The following is a 22088-nucleotide window of genomic DNA, read 5'->3' on the forward strand; positions in this document are numbered from 1 at the left end:
CACTGTAGTTGTCAGTAGTGTATAACTTCCTCATAGAACAATCATCAACTAATAAACTGTAACCTGAATTTCAAGGAGTTGTGTTTAAAATAGGATTGTAAACTCCCTAAGATGAGTCATAAAATTACCTAAGTTGTTAACTTTGATACCCAAGAATTGTGGTGGCATTAGATGGATTTTAAATTAAAATTTGAAATGCAAATTACTCATTAGTTGCACAATGTATAGTGTGTAATTTTATAACAATGGTATAATCTCTAAACTATCATGACTAAGCCTGTTAAATTTGTACTTGTATGCCTGTTTAAAAGGTCACAGGAGTTACTTTGCTCCGTGTTAGTTACTTTCCTGCTGAGGTTTCTGAATATAACATTGATAACTTGCTCATTTTAGCTGCCTGGGGAATAAATGCCTTCTCCAGGTTGGCCTGACACAGACGAGGGGATAAGCTGGTAGCAATGATCTTATTATATAATATTTCTCCTTCCAGCTGTCAATAACGTCCTGTTACAGTGATGAGGAATGTAATTTCACCTTATACACGCGGGCTTTCAGAGACCATGCAGTGGATGACCAATCTTTGGAATTCCCCCTTTTTGCAGAATTTGGAAGCTTATCACTAGTTGATTAAAAAAAACAGAGTTAAGACAGTTTTCTTAAAAAGAAGTTTGTTTAAAAGACAGCTTGTTTAAAAAGGGAGCTTTGCGGGCATTTGGCTATTGCAGAGGCCCTATCAGCGGCAGGAGCAGAGCATGCAAGCTAAATAAAAGTACAGGAGGGACAAGCAGAGCGGCCATTGTCTGGAGTAGGCCAATTGCAAGAGTAGAAGCATCAGGCTTTGGCTCAAAGGTGGTTTTGGCTCGGAAGAGGCATTGGCTCTGGGTAAGCTTCTGTTAAGGTTTTCTTTTTGTACCTGGTGTAGTAAATGGCCGTTGTGAGTTCTTCATGCCAGATGTTGGAGTCCTGGGAGACCCAGAGTCTCCCAGGGAACTACATCTGTGTGAAGTGAATCCGGCTGCAGCTTTGTTAGGGATCTGGAGCAGCAGCTGGATGACCTTCGGCTTGTATGGGACTGTGAGGAGATCATCGATCAGAGTTACTGGGAAGTGGTCACCCCGAAGTTGCAGGAGGTGAGCAGCTGGGTGACCGTCAGGAGAAATGGAAATAGGCAGTTAGAGCAGAGCACCCCTGTGGCCATTCCCCTCAAAAACAAGTAAAATGCTTTGGATACTGTTGTGGGGGATGACCTCCCAAGGGTTTGCCACAGAGACCGGGTTACAGGCACTGAGCATGGGTCCATGGTGCAGAAGGGAAAGAAAGAGAAGAAGGGAGCAGTAGTGAGAGGGGACTCAATAGTGAGGGGAACAGACAAGAGATTCTGTAGACGTGAACAGGACTCCCGGATGGTATGTTGCCTCACAGGTGCCAGGGTCAGGGATGACTCAGATCGCATCCACAACATTTTGGGGAGGGAGGGTGAGCAGCCAGATGTCTTGGCACATATTGGTACCAATAACATAGGAAGGAAAAGCAAAGAGGTCTTGAAAAGAAATTTTAGAGAGCTAGGTAGAAAGCTAAGAAGCAGGACCTCCAGGGTAGTAATTCCTGGATAGCTGCCTGTGCCATGTGCCAGTAAGGGTAGAAACAGGATGATTTGGCAGATAAATGTGTGGCTGAGAAGCTGGTGCAGGGGGCAGGGCTTCAGGCTTTTGGATCATTGGGATCTCTTCTGACCTGTTCAAAAGTGATGGGTTGTACCTGAACCTGAGGGGAATCAATATTCTCACGGCCAGGTTAGTTAGAGCTGTTGGGGAGGGTTGAAAGTATTTTAATAGGGGAGCGGGAACTGGAGTGTTGGGAGCCAGGATCAGACGGATGGTAAAAAAGTAAAGATAGCGTGCAGTCAGACTGTCAGGAAGGGCAGGCAGGTGATGGGACATAGTCGCAGCCAATAGGGTGAGTATCAGTACATTAGGGATGCAAAATCAAAAAGGGTAGCAAATACAGTACTTAAGGTGTTGTATCTCAATGCACAGAGTATAAGAAATAAGGTGGATGATCATGCTGCACTATTACAGTTTGCCAGGTATGATATTGTGGCCATCGCTGATATTGTGGCTGAAGGATGGTTGTAGTTGGGAGATGAATGTCCAAGGTTACATGTTGTATTGGAGGGATAGGAAGGCAGGCAGAGGAGGTGGTGTGGCTCTACTGGTGAGGATGGCATCAAATTAGTAGAAAGATGTGACATAGGATCGGAATCCTTGTGAGTTGAGTTAAGAAACTGCAAGGGTAAAATGACATTGATGGCAGTTATATACAGGCCTCCAAACAGTGGCTGGCACGTGGACCACAGATTACAATGGGAAATAGGAAAGGCATGTCAAAAGGAAAATGTTATGATAGTCATGGGAGAATTTAACATGCAAGTTGATTGGGAAAATCAGGTTGATAATGGATCTCAAGAGAGTGAGTTTGTTGAATGCCTAAGAGATGGCTTTTTAAAGCAGTTTGTCGTTGAGCCTACTAGGAGATGAGCAATACTGGATTGGGTGTTATGTAATGAAGAGGAAATGATTAGGGAGCTTAAGGTAAAAGAACCCTTAGGAACCAGTGAAATCAAATTGAATTCAACTTGAAATTTGATAGGGAGAAAGTAAAGTCTGATATAGCAGTATTTCAGTGGAGTAAGGGAAATTACAGTGATATGAGAGAGGAGTTGGCCAATGTAAATTGGAAGGAGCTGCTGGCAGGGATGTCAACAGAGCAGCAATGAAGTGCGTTTCTGGGAAAAATGAGGAAGGTACAGGGCATGTATATTCCAAAAATGAAGAAATACTCAAATGGCAAAATAGTACAACTATGGGTGACAAGGGAAGTCAAGGCTAATGTAAAAACAAAAGAAAGGGCATACAACAAAGCAAAAATTAGTGGGAAGATAGAAGATTGGGAAGTTTTTAAAAACCTACAGAGAGCAACTAAAAATCATTAAAAGGGAAAAGATGAAATATGAAAGCAAGCTAGCAAATAATATCAAAGTGGATAGAACGTAACTGCTTTTACAAGTATGTAAAAATAAAAGAGAGATGATACATAAGTCACCCAGACCAGATTAACTGCACCCTAGGATTCTGAAAAAGGTGGCAGGAGAGACTTACCTTGTTAAGCAGCCTCATGTGTGGCACCTTGTCAAAGGCCTTCTAAAAGTCCAAATAATCAACATCCACTGCATTCCCTTTATCTATACTACCGGTACTTGTAATCTCCTCAAAGAATTCCAATAGGTTCATCAAGCAAGATTTTCCCTTAAGGAAACCATGTTGACTTTGTCCTATCTTCTCCTGTGTCAACAAATACTCCATAACCTCATCCTTAACAATTGACTCCAACATCTTCCCAACCACTGAGGTCACGCTAACTGGTTTACAGTTTCCTTACTGCTGCCTTCCCGCTTTCTTAGAGTAGAGTGACATCTGTAATTTTCTGGTCCTCTGGCACCATGCCAGAGTCCAATGATTTTTGAAAGATCATTACTAATGTCTCCACAATCTCCACAGTCTCTCAGAACCCTAGGGTGCAGTTAATCTGGTCTGGGTGACTTATGTATTCATTTCTCTTTTACTTTTTACATACTTGAAAACACTTTTAATATGCATTTTGATATTGTTTGCTAGCTTGCTTTTGCATTTCATCTTTTCCCACCTAATGGTTCTTTTAGTTGCTTTCTGCAGGTTTTTCCAACCCTCTGTCTTCCCACAAATTTTTACTTTGTTGTATTCCCTCTCTTTTGTTTTTACATTAGGCTTGACTTCCTTCGTCAGCCACAGTTGTTCTATTCTGCCATTTGCATATTTCTTCATTTTTAGAATACATGTGTCCTGCACCTTCCTCATTCTCCCCAGAAACTCACACCATTGCTGCTCTGCCAACAACTCCTTCCAAGTTATTTTGGCCAACTCCTCACTCGTACCACTGTAATTTCTCTTACTCCACTGAAACATCACTACGTCAGACTTTACTTTCTCCCTATCAAAATTCAAATTGAACAATCATATTATGATCACTGTCTCCTAAAGTGATTAGGGATCACCTTAAGCTCCCGAATCACCTCCAGTTCATTGCATAATACGCAATCCAGTATAGCAACAAACTGCTCTAAAAAGCCATCTTGTAGGCATTCAACAAACTCATTCTCTTGAGATCCATTACCAACCTGATTTTCCCAAGTGACCTGCATGTTAATATCTCCCTTGGTTATCATAACATTGCCCTTTTGCCATGCCTTTTCTATTTCCCACTGTAACCTGTGGTCCACATGCCAGACACTGTTGGGAGGCCTGTATATAACTGCCATCAGCTTTTTATCCTTGCAACACACTCAAAATGCTGGAAGAACTCAGCATGCCAGGCAACATCTTTGGAAAAGCGTACAGTTGACTTCTCAGGCCAAAACTTTCAGCAGTCCTGCAGAAGGGTCTTGGCCCAAAAAGTCGACTGTACTTTTTTCCATAGGTGCTGCCCGGCCTGCTGAGTTCCTCTAGCATTTTGTGTATATTCTTAAGATTTCCAACATTTGCAGATTTTCTCATGTTTGTCCTTATACCCTTGCAGTTTCTGAACTCAACCCACATTGATTCAACTTCTTCTGATCCTGTGTCACATCTTTCTATGATTTGATGCCATTCTTTACCAGCAGAGCCATGCCTCCTCTCTGCCTACATTCCTATCCCTTTGATACAATGTGAAATCTTGGACATTCAGCTCCCAACTACAACCATCCTTCAGCCACGATTCAGCGATGGCCACAACATCAATCTGTTAGTACCACTTGACCCAGACTTCTGAAATTGAGTGAGTGGAACTGTCCCAGTGCAATGCCTTTTCCGCTTTAAAAACTGCCCCACCCAGGTTTCCTGCCATTGCTGGATATGATGGACAATCACCGAAATGGAACCATGCAGATTCCCGTTGTTTTGTGATCTGAATTTCCCTGCTCATTGGACATAAATACCAGTGGTAATGAGGCACCTGCAGGTTCACAGACTGCCCATAGTCTGATCAATGACTGTGTGGAGTTTTCCAGGGAGGACTGCATTGGGCTTTCTCTTGAGGGCATGAATCAGAAAAATCTGAATGTTTGATGGCTCTGAGTCTGTACTCGCTGGAATTTAGAAGGATGGGGGGGGGGGGGGATCTCATTGAAGCCTTTCCAACATTGACAGGCCCTCAGGATATAGAAGGGTCCATTTAAAACAGTGATGCAGTAAATGTATTTAACCAGAAGGTGGCGAGTTTGTAGAATTTGTTAACAGGCAGCTCTGGAGGCCAGGTCATTAGGGGTATTTAAGGCAGAGATTGATAGGTTCTTGATTGTCCATGACATCAAAAGTTATGGGGAGAAGGCTGGGGAGTGGGGCTGAGGAGGGGAAAAAAGATCTGCCATGATTGAATGGCAGAGCAGACTTGATGGGCCAGATGGCCTAATTCTGCTCCTGTGTCTTATGGTCTTGTGGTCACAAATTAGGCTGCAGTAGACTTCTTTTGTGCCTTGTCATGCCCTTTGCTCACTACAAAGCGTTGCAGAACGGCCTTCCTGACGATTTGATCTTAGTGTAGATCTCATCCTCCCGATGCGCCCGAGCTAACTTTGCCTGCTAGGACAGGCATGTCCTTATCTCACTGGAAATGAGGCCACTGGCTGCCCTCACCTGGTGTAGCACATTTTTCAAACCCGTGTTCTAGGATATGGCTACTATCGCATGCAAACAGCTACTTAAAGCCACGGGTTATAGTTGAGAGTCCAGAAGGGACCAAAGGTGAGTGAGCTGGCTCACACTGGACATTGCAAACCCCTTCACCAGGGGTGCCACCCCATCCTGGACACCGCATAAAACTGTTCTGTTTAACAATCACCAAACTCCCCTAACACATTTTTTCATTGGTTGATTGCCATTCACTGTTTATATAAGGCTTTTCATGGACTCTCCTGTGTTTCTTTGTTTTCCTGTGGACATTTGCAGGACAATGAATCTCAGGGTAGGATATACATATTTCGGTAATAAATTTATCTTGAGTTTGATCTGAAGCCATAACATTCCTTGTCTCCCACATCAGAAGTGAAAATGACATACAGTATTAAGACAGCAGCTGCTCCCTCATTTCTCACTTCATTTAGAGGTTTTTATTGCTCTGACCTCAGGCTCGCACCGCTGGGAAGTGGCCAGTGAAGTGGTATGCACCTGAATGTATAAATTTCCGGAAATTTTCAAGCAAGGCTGATGTCTGGAGCTTTGGTGTGACAATGTGGGAAGCGTTGACCTATGGACAAAAGCCATACAAGGTAAGGACTACCCTTTGAATCCACTTTACGGGCAGGGTTGGGGCACAAATCGAGATCTCTTATTTATTTTCTGGCATGTTATATTCTGGCTTCTTTCTCCTTCCGTCCAGTCCTATGAAAGTTTTCAGTCCAAAATAACAAGTGTTTATTCCTTTCCTGGCCTGCTGAGTTCCTCCAGTACTTTTTGTGTTACTCTGGATTTCCAGCTTCTGCACCTCTTGTTCAGTTGTCTGTTGATGTCAGTGTGCGTCTTCCACTTCCCTCATTGTAGTCTTTTTCATCATAACTGTGACCAGACAATACTCAATCCTATCCATTAGATGGAGTGTGAGTACACAGCCAACCTCAGTATTCACATAGGCAACAGAAGAAAACAAAATACCGTGAAAACTGAGAAATAAAATCTCTAAGAAATGCTCTAATGAATGTTTAAGATGAGCTTAAGGGACAATGACCACAGATAACTTATTTATTATATATTTTTTAATGTAGAGATAAAGCTCTATGATACAGTCCCATGTAGCTTTATAAAGTACTGGTGAATCATCACTTGAACTATTGTAAGCAGTTTTGGGACCCTGATTTAAGAAAGGATGTGCTGACATTGGAGAGCTTTCAGAAGAGGTTCACAAGAATGATTCTGGGAATGAAAGGGTTGTCATATGAGGATCATTTGATGGCTCCAGGCCTGTACTCACTGGAATTCAGAAGAATGAAGGGGACCTCATTGAAACCTATTGAATGTTGAAAAGCATGGATAGAATGGATGTGAAGAGGATGTTTCCTTTGGTAGGGGAGGTTAGGACCAGAGGGTACAGCCTCAAAATAGAGGGATCTATTTAGAACACAGATGAGGACGAACTTCTTTAGCCAGAGGGTGATGAATCTGTGGAATTTGTTGCCACGGGTGTCTGTTAAAGCCAGGTCACTGGGTGCTTTTCAGGTGGAGGTTGATAGGTGTTTAATTAGTCAGGGCATGAAAGGATATGAATAAAATGCAGAAGAAAGGGGTTGAGAGGGAAATGGATCAGCCATAATGAAATGGCGGAGCAGACTCAATGGGCTGAATGGCCATTCTGCTCCTAGGACCTATGATTCACTCTGAATGAAATCTTGCTGTTTCCCAACACCTTTACAATGCTTTCCACAAGCTTTCTAAAACATCTAATTATCATCAGGAAGAACAGCACATGGTACATTTTACATTTGATTTGAAGTTGGCAGCATTTATAGTCATGGAGGATACAGCTCTGAAACAGAACCTTCAGCCTAATTTGTCCATGCCTGCCATAATGGCCATCTAAGCCAGTTTGGCCTATGTTTACAGTGGCACAGTTAGCAAAGCACCAGTGACCTGGGTTCAATTCCCACCGCTGCTTGTAAGGAGTTTGTACGTTCTCCCCATGACCCTGTTGGTTTCCTCCAGGTGCTCTGGTTTCCTCCCACATTCCAAAGAGGCATGGTTTAGTAGGTTAATTGGTCACATGGGTGTAATTGGGTGGCATGGGCTCATTGGGCTGGAAGGGCCTGTTACTGGGCTGTATCTCTAAATAAATAAATATTTCTCTAAACTATGGGTTCCCAACCTTTTTTATGCTTAATGGCCCCTCACCATTAAGCAAGGGGTTCGTGGACCCCAGGTTGGGACCCCTGTTCCAAACCCCTCCTATCCACGTGCCTGTTCAAGTGTCTTTTAAGTACTTTTAATCCTCCTGTAGAATAACATAATTGGGAGAAATGTACATAATTCACAACCACTGACATTGAGTTGGGGTTTCACTTTGAGAGGCTGGTTTGACGTGATGATGAGGTTATTATGTAAAGATTTTCAGCATGCTTTCGTGTTGAGATTTTTGAGTTCAATAAAATGTGTTATGGGTTTCATTAAACATAAAACATTATAGCGATGTGCTACACACAGCGCTGAAATAACGACACGCAGTCAGTAAGTCGTTTCGAGACTAGTTTATTCAAACTTCGTGGCGCTGGCATTTAAATCCCTAGTGCCCGCCCTCCCTGGGCGGAAATGACATCAGAGGTGCATTACCAAAGTCTCCCCCCGCACGCTGGCTATTTGTGAGCCGGTTCGCCTGCGCAGAAAGTGGGTCGCCACATAACCCCACCCCCCAGAACTGGCGATACACTCCCGAATGTCCACAGTCTGGATCAGCCTCTGTTTGGGAGGTCTGCCTCTGCGCCGCGGTGCCTGAACCTCGACCGGCTGCGCCAAGTCCACATGGGCTGGTTTGAGTCGGTCCACCATGAAAACCTCCTTTCTCCCCCCAATGTCCAGAACGTACGTGGACCCGTTGCTGTTGATCACCTTGAACGGCCCCTCGTACGGCCGCTATAGCGGTGCCCGGTGTCCGCCCCTTCGTACAAACACAAACTTACAGTTCTGCAGGTCTTTGGATACATGGGTCGGGGTCCGTCCGTGCTGTGAAGTCGGTACGGGGGCCAGGTTACTGAGCCTTTTGCGTAGTCTGTCCAGGACTGCTGCGGGTTCTTTCTCTTGCCCCCTTGGGGCTGGTATGAACTCTCCTGGGACGGCCAGGGGCGCGCCGTACACCAACTCGGCCGATGAGGCGTGCAGATCCTCTTTGGGCGCCGTGCGAATTCCAAGCAGGACCCAGGGAAGCTCATCCACCCAGTTAGGTCCTCTCAGGCGGGCCATGAGAGCCGACTTCAAGTGATGGTGGAAGCGTTCCACTAGTCCGTTCGACTGTGGGTGGTAGGCAGTTGTGTGGTGCAGCTGCGTTCCCAACAGGCTGGCCACAGCCAACCACAGGCTGGAGGTGAACTGGGCGCCTCTGTCGGAGGTAATGTGGGTCGGTACCCCGAAGCGTGCTATCCAGGTTGCGATCAGTGCTCAGGCGCAGGAATCGGCAGATGTGTCGGTGAGCGGGACCGCCTCTGGCCACCTCGTGAACCGGTCTACCATAGTTAGGAGGTACCGCGCTCCTCGGGACACTGGTAGGGGGCCCACGATATCCACATGAATGTGGTCAAACCTCTGGTGGGTGGGTTCGAACTGCTGCAGTGGGGCTTTAGTGTGCCACTGCACCTTGGCTGTTTGGCACTGTGCACACATTCTGGCCCATTCACTGACCTGCTTGCGAAGTCCATGCCACGCGAACTTGCTGGAGACCAGCCGGACGGTTGTCCTGATAGATGGGTGCGCCAAACTGAGTATGGAGTCGAAAACTCGCCACCTCCAGGCTGCCGGGACGATGGGACGAGGTTGGCCGGTAGCCACGTCGCACAGGAGGGTCCTATCACCTAGGCCTATGAGAAAGTCCTGCAGCTGCAAACCCGAGACTGCGGTCCTGTAGCTGAGCATCTTGTCGTCTGCCTGCTGCGCCTCCGCCAGTGCTGCATAGTCCACCTCCAGGAACAGGGCCTGGACAGCTGGTCTGGAGAGTGCGTCCGCCACGAGGTTGTCCTTCCCCGAGACATTCTGGATGTCCGTCGTGTACTCGGAGATGTATGACAGATGTCACTGCTGGCGAGCTGACCAGGGATCGGACACCTTCGTGAACGCAAAGGTCAACGGTTTGTGGTCCATGAACGCGGTGAACGGCCTGCCTTCTAAGAAGTACCTGAAATGCTGGATTGCCAGATACAGTGCCAACAGCTCCCGGTCGAAAGCACTGTACTTGAGTTCGGGTGGTCGTAGGTGCTTGCTGAAGAAAGCCAGGGGTTGCCAGAGCCCCTTGATGAGCTGCTCCAGCACCCCACCGACTGCTGTGTCGGATGCGTCCACCGTGAGGGCAGTCGGAACATCCGTTCTGGGGTGCACCAGCATCGCGGCATCTGCCAAGGCTTCCTTGGCTTTAACGAAAGCAGCCGCGGCCTCTTCGTCCCAAGGTAATGTCCTTGCCTTTACCCGACATCAGGGTGTACAAAGGGCGCATGATATGGGCTGCTGAGGGGAGGAAACGGTGGTAGAAGTTCACCATACCAACGAACTCCTGCAGGCCTTTGACCGTGTTGGGCCGGGCAAAGTGGCGGATCGCGTCTACCTTGGTGGGCAGAGGTGTTGCCCTGTCTTTGGTCATCCTGTGGCCCAGGAAGTCGATGGTATCGAGACCGAACTGGCATTTGGCCGGGTTGATCGTGAGGTCGAAATCACTCAGGTGGGAGTAGAGCTGGCGGAGGTGGGACAGATGCTCCTGACGACAACTGCTGGCTATAAGGATGTCGTCTAAATAGATGAACGCAAAGTCCAGGTCATGTCCCACCGTGTCCATTAGCCGCTGGAACATCTGTGCAGCATTCTTCAGACCGAATGGCATTCGGAGGAACTCGAACAGGCCGAACGGGGTGATGAGTGCTGTTTTGGGGATGTCTTCAGGGTGCACCAGGATTTGATGGTATCCCCGGACGAGGTCTACTTTGGAAAAGATTCTTGCCCCGTGCAGGTTTGCTGCAAAGTCCTGTATGTGAGGCACGGGGTAGCGGTTTGGAGTGGTAGCCTCGTTCAGTCTGTGGCAGTCGCCGCATGGTCTCCAACCCCCGGCTGCTTTGGGCACCATGTGCAGGGGAGAGGCCCATGGGCTGTCGAACCTCCGTACAATCCCCAATTCCTCCATCCTCTTGAACTCCTCCTTCGCCAGGCAGAGCTTTTCCGGGGGGAGCCTTCGTGCACGAGTGTGGAGGGGTGCACCCTGGGTCGGAATGTGGTGCTGTACCCCGTGTCTGGGCATGGCTGCCGTGAACTGCAGTGCCAGAATCGATGGAAAGTCCGCCAGGATTCTGGTGAATTCGTTGTCCGACAGCATGATGGAGTCCAGGCGTGGGGCCGGCAACTTGGCTTCACCCAGGGAGAATGTCTGGAAAGTCTCGGCATGTACCAGTCTTTTCCCTTGCAAGTCGACCAGCAGGCTGTGAGCTTGCAAGAAGTCCGCCCCCAGGGGTGGTTGGGCCACCGTGGCCAGTGTGAAGTCCCACGTGAACCGGCTGGCGCCGAACTGCAGCTGCACTGTGCGGGTGCCGTAGGTCCGTATCGTGCTGCCATTTGTGGCCCTCAGGGTGGGTCTTGGCTTCCTGTTGCAGTTGTCATACCCCGTCGGGGGCAAGATGCTGATCTCTGCTCCGGTGTCGACCAAGAAGCGGCGTCCCGACTGTTTGTCCCAGATGTACAAGAGGCTGTCCTGGTGGCCAGCCGCCATAGTCATTAGCGGCAGCTGTCCCTTGCAGGGCAGGCGACCACGGCGGGCTTTTGTGCCCCACCGCTGGTGGTAGAAACACCACTGGTCACTGGCCTCCTCACTCCTGCCTCTGTGTTGTGTGTGCCCCCCTGCCGGGCCTGGTCTGGTCCGCTGCTGGGCGCGTGGCCTGGTAATCTGACCGACGGACGCCACGCTCTCCCTCTTGGCTTTCCACAGCATGTCTGCCCGGGCCGCCACCTTCCAGGGGTCACTGAAATACTCTAGGATGATTCCAGAGCTATTGAACACGTCAGCCAATGCCGTTGCTTTGGAACTGCTGGAGTTTTGGGAGCAAAATACTATCACTTGCTTTGTACCTGTTTGCTCTGCTAGAAATCACTGCCAACAACACCAAATTCTCCTACATGGTAGCGTTGCTTAGCAACTCCATGGCTGTGAGAATAGTGAGTCTGCTTGAACACAATGAATACAGATCACTGAAAACTCAGCTTTTACAGATTCTTGGACTGTTGGAGGGTGAGTGCACCAAACAGTTGCTCTCCTTGTCTGGTCTCGGTGAGGGTAAGCCTTCAGAGCTAATGGACCACACCATCCTTGTTTTATGTTTAAGGAACTCTTCATGCAGCAAATGCCTGATCAACTTCACATAGCCTTTGCTAATACACCTATGAAGGACTATAGGGACCTTGCTAAAATGGCTGGTAGTCTACACTCAGCTAGGCAGTGGTGCATCATTCCTCCTCCTTTGTCTACCTCAATAAGCCTGCTCAGCAAGGCCCCCAACGTAAGGATGCCCGTGGCTACGAAACAGACGACGCCTGGCCTGTGTTTTTACCACGCTTGCTTTGGTAGGAACTGCTGATCACCTTGCAGCTTTGACGGTGCCAGTGCATTGGGACATCAGAGATCTGTCAATGCCATGGGTTCTGGTTGCCAGGGTCGTCTGCTGTTCATTATGGTCACCCCTTCAGGCGACGCTTCCTGGGTGACATGGGTGCTCAAGTGAATGTGCTGCCAGCACCATAAATTGATGAAACCTTGCTGGAGGTTGCCAATGGCAGCAGGATCCAAACTTAACAGTATATGATGAGCAACACTCTGCTTCAGTGGACAAAGTTACACATGGGACTTCATCCTGGCTAAAGTGGCTAGACCTCTGCCCACAGTTTTCCTGTGTGCCCATGGACTGACTGTTAGTTGATATTAAGAACTGCCGGCTTGTGGATGTCAAGGACTTTGGGTCATTCCACTGCTTTCCCAGTAAGTTCCCCACAATGACTCTGTCAAGCGCATGTACCACCATATGTGAGTTTTCGCGACTGCTGGGTGAATTCCCAACCTCACCAAGCCCACATTCTGCACTACAGTCACAAAGCATGGGGTGGAGCACCACGTTCTCACAATCGACCCGCCAGTCCATGCCTGCGTGTCTAGACTGGACCCAGAAAAGCTGGTAACTGCTAAGGCAGAGTTTGCCAACATGGAAAGACTTGACATTGTATGCCAGACGAATAGCCCCTGGGCTTTATCCCGCCATGTGGTCCCTCAGACCGGTAGTTGCCACTCATATGGTGATTATTGATGCCTTAACAAGGCTACCACCCCCGATTGTTACCTGGTTCCACACATCCAAGACTTTTCGGCACTTTTAGCCGAAAGTTAATTTTTTCCATAGTTAGGAGCTACCATCAAATGCCTATGTGCTCAAAGGACATTCCCAAAACAGCTGAGATAACCCCATTTGGCCTTTTTGAGTTACCATGCATGCTGTTTGGACTGAAAACTGCAGCACAGACTTTCCAATGCTGACGGATTCTGTATTAAAAGACTTAGATTTTCATTTTGTTTACCTGGATGACATACTTGTTGCTAGTTGGGACAGCAATCTCATCTGTGCACACTCGGCAAGAACTTAAGCCAACATGGGATGATTATTAACCCTGCTAAATGTCAGCTTGGGTTGTCAACCATTAACTTCCTTGCCCATCGCATCTCCTCAGCAGATACAAGACCCCTCCAATCAAAAGTAGCCACTATTATGGATTTCCCAGTGCTCCACACTACAAAAAAACTACAGGAGTCTTTGGGTAGGGCAAATTTCTATCACCGCTTCATTCTGTGAGCTGCTGGACTTATGTTCCCTTGTATAGCGTGCTTAAAGGCAATAACCCCAATCATGTACTTGACTGGTGGGTGGACATGACCAAGGCATTTAATGATACCAAATGAGCTCTCCCTAACTCGACCTTACTGGTACAACCTCTACCCAACACACCGATAGCCATTACTACTGACGCCTCAGACTACGCCGTGGGTAAACAGTTGACTGGAGGCTTTTGTGGCAACCACTCACTCCTTCAGCAGGCAGTACCATCCCCCTGGAAGGAAGTACAGTGCATTTGACCACGAGCATCTTGGTCTCTCTCTGGCTGTCAGCCATTTTCATTTTCTTCGAGAGAGTGCCATTTCACAGTGTTCATTGACCACAAGCACCTCGTGCATGCAATGGCCAAAATATCAGATCTTGGTCTGCACAGCAACAATGCCACCTGGCCTACATATCCGAGTTCACAACAGATATAAAACATATCATGAGGAAAAATAATCCAGTGGGCAATTGCCTCTCACTGCCACCCGCTGAGGCCATGGGCGTTGACTATGCTGGCATGGTAGCTGACCAGTCTACTGACCCAGAGGTCCAGGCTTACCGAACTGCTGTCACAGGCCTGTGGTTGGCTGACATTAAGTTTTGGGAAGCTGGGGATTCTCTCCTGTGCAATTGAAGTTGTACTAAAGTTTGGCACTGCCTCAGAAAGGATGTGCATGAGTGGTTCCAGCAGGCAAAAATGAACTGTCATAATCAGGACCCATTGGCACCTTTTGAAGACGCTGAGTGACGGTTTGACCATGTTAACGTAGACCTTGTTGGTTCTCTTCCCCCTCCTATGGTTTCTTGCCATAGTGGAACGCTCCACGAGCTGGCCAGAGGTCATCCCTCTAGCATCGACAACAGCCGCAGACATGTCTCGGGCATTCATCAACACCTGGGTTGCTCAGTTTGGCACCCCGTCTGATATTTCCGCTGACCACGGTCCCCAATTCATATCAGACCTCTGGGCTGCGATGACCCAGAACCTCAGTGTTAGGCTACATCACACCATGGCGTGTCACCCACAGTCCAATGGCCTATGTGCGTGGTTTCACCCATCATTAAAGGCTGCTCTGAGGGCTTGCCTGACTGAAGAGTGATAGCATGATTATCTCCCGTTTGTCCTGCTGGGGCTCACAACAGCATTCATCCACGGCTGAGTTGGTATACAGGTAGTCGTTACGAGTGCCAGGCGATTTTATTCCTGATGCCATGGCCATCTGGTTGGCCTCACTGTAGATTTCTGCCCTCCTCAGTAAACTCAATTCCTGTTTGCATATTCTTACCTCCCACCATGGCATACAGCACTCTTGGGTTCCTGTTGACCTACATTCCACCTCGTTTGTTTTCGTACATCACGATGCACACCAACATTCCCTTAGGCTCCCTTACAATGTCCCATTGTACATTTTGAAATGGGAAGAAAAGACTATTATCATAGATAAGAGCGGGATCCCTCAACCTATTTTGGTAGATTGCCTCAAACCGGCCCACCAGGATTTTGAGTATTCCACTGCCATGCCCCTGCCATCACGACATGACCACTAGTATGTCAACACACTTCTGGATGAATCTGCTGTTCATCCACACAGGAACATAGGACCTCAGCCGGTGGGGGGTGGGGGTGCTTGTCTGAGCTCCAGACAAGCTCACAATGCCAGATTTAGTGAATTCTTGGCGGGGGACGGGGGGGGGGGGGGTGGTCCTGTGTGGGATAACATAACAGAGAGAGAAGTAGATAATTCACAACCACTGACATTTAGTTGGAGTTTCACTTTAAGAGCCTGGTCTGACGTGATGATGTTATTATGTGAAGAATTTTAGATTTTGGAGTTCAATAAAATGTTTTACAGGTCTCATTAAACATAAAACGCCTCACTTTGTTTTATATGCAAAAGCCTACACTCCAACCTGATGGCATTAACATCAATTTCATCAACTTCCAATAAGTTTTCCCCTCACTCTTCCCTCTTCTTCAATTCCTCACTCTGGACTCTTACTTCTTCTCACTTGTCTGACTATCACCTCCCCCGATGCCCATCCTCCTTCCCTTTCTACCATGGTTCACTCTCCTCTTCTCTCAGATTCCTTCCTCTCCAACCGTTCATCTCCAGTCCTATCACCTCCCAGCTTCTTACTTCAGCCCCCCCCTCCCCCACCCACCTGGCTTCACCATCACCTTCTAACTTGTCCTCTTCCTCTTCCCCTCCCCCACCTTTTTCTTCTGCGTCTTCCCCCTTTCTTTCCAGTTCTGATGAAGGGTCTCACCCGAAATGTTGACTGTTTATTCATTTCAATATATGCTGCCTGAGGTGCTGAGATCCTTCAGCACTTTGTGTGTGTTGCTCTGGATTTCCAGAATCTCTTGCATTTTAAGTACTATTAGTGTACCCATTAATGTGAGAACCCAGATACTGAAACCTTTTTCAGATCATTTACTTTCTTTCTGATTAGATCCAGGTTTGCTTGGTGGCATAGATTAATCCTCTTTAGTTAACATTTTTTGCAACACTCCCTGCCCAAGTCTTATCGATAGGGGCTGTTCTGTCCTGCTGAGGACAGTATTTGTAAAGTTGTTCTGGACACGTTGTCAGTGCAGGTTTTGTATGAAGCCTACATGGCATAGTATGCTGCAGCCTATTGTTCCTCCACTAACTGGCTGCCTTTAACATCTGAACGTTCCTTGGCTGTTTACAAAGTGCAACAAACTTGAATTACAAAGCTTCATTTTTGTGAAATTTAGAAGCATAGAAAACCTACAGCACAATACAGGCCCTTTGGCCCACAATGCTGTGCCTAACATGTCCTTGCTTTAGAGATTTTCTGGGGTTACCCATAACCTTCTATTTTTATAAGCTCCATAAATTTGTGGCAGATAAATGGGCAAGAGAGCCTAATCCCTAAAATCTCTAAGTTACTCCATTAATCACCAGTTAATACTGCACAATTACATCATTTGAAATCACCACCACATTTAAAAGCAATTGTGTTCTGCTTTACAGAAAATGAAAGGGCCAGAGGTTGTTATTTTCATTGAAAATGGAGGCCGACTGGATCGTCCTCCTGACTGTCCTGATGAAATGTATGAACTTATGCAGGCGTGCTGGACATACAAGTAAGTTCTAACTGATTTAGAGAGTAATTCAGCACAGAAGCAGGCCCTTTGGCCCAACAGTCTATGTTGTCTATTTGACTGTGATATTTTTAATCCAAGGTTTTTTCGGAAGTGAAGGAAGAGGCTTGTTGCTTTATGTTCGTTTTAATCGGAGGGAGGGAGAGTCGAAAGAAAAAGATGATGCCAGTCTCGTGATCAGCTCTTTTTACACCCATAGATAAGAAACATTCCATTCAGATTCATAGTTAGGAGTCAGCCAATGGGGAAGCCCCTGTTTAAATATTGCAGAACCAGAGAAACTTCCAGAGCTTTTGAGATTCATACAAGTGTAACCACTAGGAGACAAACTGAGCAACTGCATATACATACCATGGCCACTAGGAAACATACTGAACAGTTACATGTATACAGATAATTATATAAAATACAAGCAAACAATTAATTGTTAAAGTACAAAGAACATAACAATTAAACAGTCTGATTCTACATGACCATGGTGCCTAAAAATTAGTCCCATTTGTCAGTGTTAGAGTCATATCCTTCTGAACATCTCCTATCCATGTACCCTAAGATATAGGAGCAGAATTAGCCATTTGGCCCATCGAGTCTGCTTTGCCATTTCATCATGGCTGATCCATTTCCCTCGCAGCCCCAATCTCCTGTCTTCCCACAGTATCCCTTCACGCCCTGACCAATCAAGAGTCTATCAACCTCTGCCTTAAATATACGCAATGACTTAGCCTCCACAGCCATCTGTGGCAACAAATTTCACAGATTTACCATTTTCTAGCTAAAGAAATTCTTCCATCATTCTTCCAAATTCCAGTGAGTACAGGCCCAGAACCATCAAATGCTCCTCATATGATAAGCCTTTAAATCCCAGAATCATTTTTGTGAACCTACTTTGAACCCTCTCCAAATGTCTTTTAAATGTTACTTTACCCACCTCAACTACTTTGTCTGGTAGCTAGTCCATAAAGTCACCATCCTCTGTGTGAAGTTGCAGCTCAGGTCTATGCCTTCTAGTTTTTGTTGCCCATTCCCTGGAAAAGAGATGATGTATGTTCACCCTGTCTGTCCCCTTCATGATGTTATACGTCTTCAAAAGGTTACCCCTTAAAAGAAGATGGAACATTACAGCACAGCCTTTGGCCCAAGATTTGGTGCCAATTCTTAACATACTCTGAGATCAATCTAAATTTTCCCTCCCTCATAGCCCCTCATTTTTCTTCAATCCATGTGCCTATCTAAGAGTCTCTCAATTGTGCTTAATGTATCTGCCTCCACTACCCTGTATAAAAAAGTTACCTCTGCCATCTCCCCTTAACTCCCCTCTAAACACCTGAACTTTAGAGAAGACAGAGGGTGGTGGTCAAAGGGACTTACAGTATTCCAGCCGGAGGTCTGTGATTAGTGGTGTTCCGCAGGGATCTGGATAGCAAAGGTTTTATCAGATATATAAAGAGTAAAAGAGAGGTGAGAGTAGATATCGGACCATTGGAAAATGACAGTGGAGAAATAGTAACGGGGGACAAAGAAATATTAAATTAACTGAATAAGTATTTTGTATCGGTCTTCACTGCAGAAGACACTAACAGTGTGCCAGATGTTCAAAAGTGTTGGGGCAGAGATGAATGAGGTTGCCATCATTAGGGAAAAGGTGCTTGGGATGCTGTAAGTTCTAAAGATGGACTATATCCGAGGGTTCTGAAAGAGTAATGATCTTTCAAGAATCACTTGGTTTTGGGGCACGTAGTTTCAAGGAAATAGAGAGGCTACAGAAGGACTTAGACAGTTTAAGAGAATGGGCAAAGAAGTGACAGATGGAATACAGTGTTGGGAAGTGTATAGCCATGCACTTTGGTAGAAGAAATAAAAGCATAGACAGTTTTCTAAACGGAGAAAATTCAAAAATCTGAGGTGCAGGTTAACTTGTAGGCTGAAATGGTGGTGAGGAGTAGATGTGGAGAAGATGTTTTCTGTAGTGAGGGAGTCTAAGATCAGAGGGGATAACTTCAGAATAGAGTGATGTCCATTTAGAGGCCGTCATTGAATGTAGTTGAAGTGGAGGTTGACAGACTCTTGATACATCAGGGTGTGAAAGGTTACAGGGAGAAAGCAGGAGAATGGGGTTGAGAGGGAAATGACCAGCTGTGATCAAATGGTGGAGCAGACTTGATGGGTTGAGTGGCCTATTTCTGCTCTAACGTCTTAAGGTCTCATGATCTATCCTGGGACCTCTGCTGTTTGTGATGTATATAAATGTCCTAGATTAAAATGTAGATGGGTGGGTTAGTAAGTTTGCAGGTGATAAAAAGATTGGCGGTGTTGTGGATAGCTGCTCAGCGCCCTTTCTAAATCTTCCTCACCTTTTCTATAACGAAGAAACCAGAATGGAACACAACACTCCAAGTGCAGTTTAACCGGAGTTTTATAGAGTTCTTGACCTCAGTCTTCCGATTAATGACGTCCAAAGCAGCGAATGCCTTCTTAACTACCCTGACAACTTGTGCAGCAACTTACACAAAATGCTCTGTATTTTGAATAGTGACTGTTGCTAAATACAAGCTCAACCATCTTATTTGGGTCCATTGCACATCAGTTGATAATTGAAGAGATCAAAGTTAACAATTCCATGTATGTGTTTCTGCAGAGTTCCTAGCTATGAAGGAAACCATTGGATTTTCTGGAAAGATCTGCAGAAACTACTGTAGATAAGAATCGGCTTTTGTTCTTCACCGGTCATTGTGTTACACTTCTAATGATGCCTGAAAATATCATTGTAGACACCCAAGAGCAGTGACTCATTACAAGCACTGCTATCAAAGATAATACTCTCACTGTGGGCTAGCACACAGCAGCAGCTACAGTACATGCTGAATTTAGATCTATCAATAGGTTCTTGATTAGTCGGGGCATCAAAGGTTCTGGGGAGAAGGCAGGAGAATGAGGTTGAGAGAGTTAATAAATCAGCCATGATGGAATGGCAGAATGGACTAGATGGGCTGAATGGACTAATTCTGCTCCTACGTCTTATGGCCTTGTGGTCTTATGGCCTTACATGTCTGCATATAGACACATATAAGAATATAGTCATAGAATAATATGGCACTGAAACAGGCCCTTCAGCCCATCTAGTCCATCCCAAATTAGTCTGCCTAGTCCTATTGACCTGTACCTGGACCATAACCCTCCATAGCCCTCCCATCTGTGTACCTATCCAAATTTCTTACAAATGTTGAAATTAACTCTGCATCCACCACTTGCACTGGCCACATGTTCCTCACTCTCACCACCCTCTGAGTGAGTAAGTTCCTTTTAAACATTTCACCTTTCACCCTTAATTCATGACATCTAGTTCTAGTCTCACTCAACCTCAGTGCAAAAATATTTATAACTAAAATAATAGTTTATAACTTAGAATTATAACACTAGGTGAAAGTTTTGAACAAAGATTTTATATGCTACACCGAACCCTCTTGTGAAAACGTTACAAGGTTAATGTAACAAGCTTGTATTACAATTAATTATTTGTTAATGTTAATTAATTAGCAAACTTGTAAGTATTGCGAGCTTAATGTTTCCGTTATCAGAGACCAATGATAAAAATAATTCTAAGATAGAGTTATTGACAAGACCAGCACTGCATGTGATTCTTGAAAGCAGACTATACATTTAGCCACACATTTGCGATAAGGCACCTTCCATAGCAAGACACACCACTCTCACACATTTAATAACACCATGACAATGTTAAATATTGAAAAAAGTCTATGTGTGATTTGTATGTGAGAACACATTGAGCTGGTTGTGTAAGATGCCTTTTATTTGACAAAATTAATGTTAAATCAGAATCTGAAAAAGATCTGAATGATATAGTGAGATGTTCATATTGAGTTGACAGCCTTTTTACAATTTACTCAGTCTGATATGAATCTAATCGGGTTCAGCCTGAACAAAGCACTAATTAATTAAGGCTTCTGGAAAAAGTATATGCACTACTGCTTAAAACGTCTGCTGTTTTCATAGAGCGTCTTAACTGCGGTATCAAGTGAAGTTAGTAAGAGATTAGAATCTTTGTGTTTATTGATAATAAAGAGTGTAGTGTTGGTTTGACTTGAGAATAGTGTGAATAACACGTGATTTCTGTGGGCAAATTTACTTGTAATAATTGTTACTTCTGTACTGAATATATTGTTGCTGACATCTTTTGGCTACTAAAATTGAGATGGTGTTCTGACATATCCCAATCAAAATGGTGCAAAGAATGTATTGATGGTGATGAATTCATATCCTATTTAAAGTCAGAGCTGAGATATACAGTAGATTATTTTGTTGGTTAAATAGGGAATACTAGTTGGAAGATTCAGATGTTTTATGGTCCATTAATCACTACTGCTGTGTGTGGCGTACTAGCATTTTGTTTGAAATTATTATGCACAAAAAGTGTTGTACACCCTATCATAGAAAAGACACCATTAAACTGGAAAGACTGAATAGAAGATTTACAAGGATGCTGCCAGGACTCAAGGAGAGAGGTTGGGCAGGCTAGGACTTTATTCCTTGGAACACAGGAGATTAAATTTGGAAGCTTTAGAGAGGGGTTATAGACTTACCAGGATGCTAACTGGATTGGAGAGCATGTCTTATGAGGATAGGTTGAGTGGGCTAGGGCTTTTCTCTTTGGAGTGAAGGAGGATGAGAGGTGACTAGATAGAGATGTACAAGATGATAAGAGGCATAGATCAGCTGCATGGCCAGAGACCCTTTTCCACAGGGTTTGCAATGGCTAGTACCAGGAGGCATAATTTTAAGGTGATTGGAGGAAAGTATAGGAAGATGTTTTTTTAACAGAGTGGTAGGAGCATGGAACATCCTGCCAGGGGTGGTGGTAGAGGCAAATATATTTGGGTCATTTAAGAGACTCTTAGATAGGCACATAGATAATAGAAAAATGGAGGATTATGTAGGGGGGAAGGGTTAGATTAATCTCGGAGGTTGGCACATCATAAACCAAAGGACCTGTACTGTGCTGTACTGTTCTATGTCCTGTGCCTGACAACTAAAAACCTTTACAAGTGTGCACACCAAACTGGACTTTTTACTTATCAGAATGCTAGAACTGCAGGCAGTGATAACAGTCCTAAGTTTACTGCAGCTTCATCAACCTCTCCAGGCACCATTACACTATAGCTGTTAAAATTTTTCACATAAGTAACAAAAAGGAATTACACAGCTTCCAGAATAGAGAGGATATGGAACAAGATGCCAGAGACAGTGCTTGAAGCAGGAACAATAGTATCAGGTTACCTT

At 45.5% G+C, this 22088-nt stretch overlaps 1 protein-coding gene across 2 annotated transcripts in view; it reads left to right on the top strand.

Moving 5' to 3' along the window:
• The window catches only part of zap70 (zeta chain of T cell receptor associated protein kinase 70), a 167554-nt gene that overhangs the window by 135900 nt on the left and 9566 nt on the right, over positions 1-22088 (top strand). For both annotated transcript variants that reach the window (XM_073068124.1, XM_073068123.1), the window contains 2 exons: positions 6200-6340; positions 16663-16775. In XM_073068124.1, coding sequence (XP_072924225.1) covers positions 6200-6340; positions 16663-16775 — 254 coding nt within the window. The remainder of the gene's footprint in view (positions 1-6199; positions 6341-16662; positions 16776-22088) is intronic.

The sequence above is a fragment of the Hemitrygon akajei genome, chromosome 16 (assembly GCF_048418815.1).
Source record: "Hemitrygon akajei chromosome 16, sHemAka1.3, whole genome shotgun sequence".
Lineage (NCBI taxonomy): Eukaryota > Metazoa > Chordata > Chondrichthyes > Myliobatiformes > Dasyatidae > Hemitrygon > Hemitrygon akajei.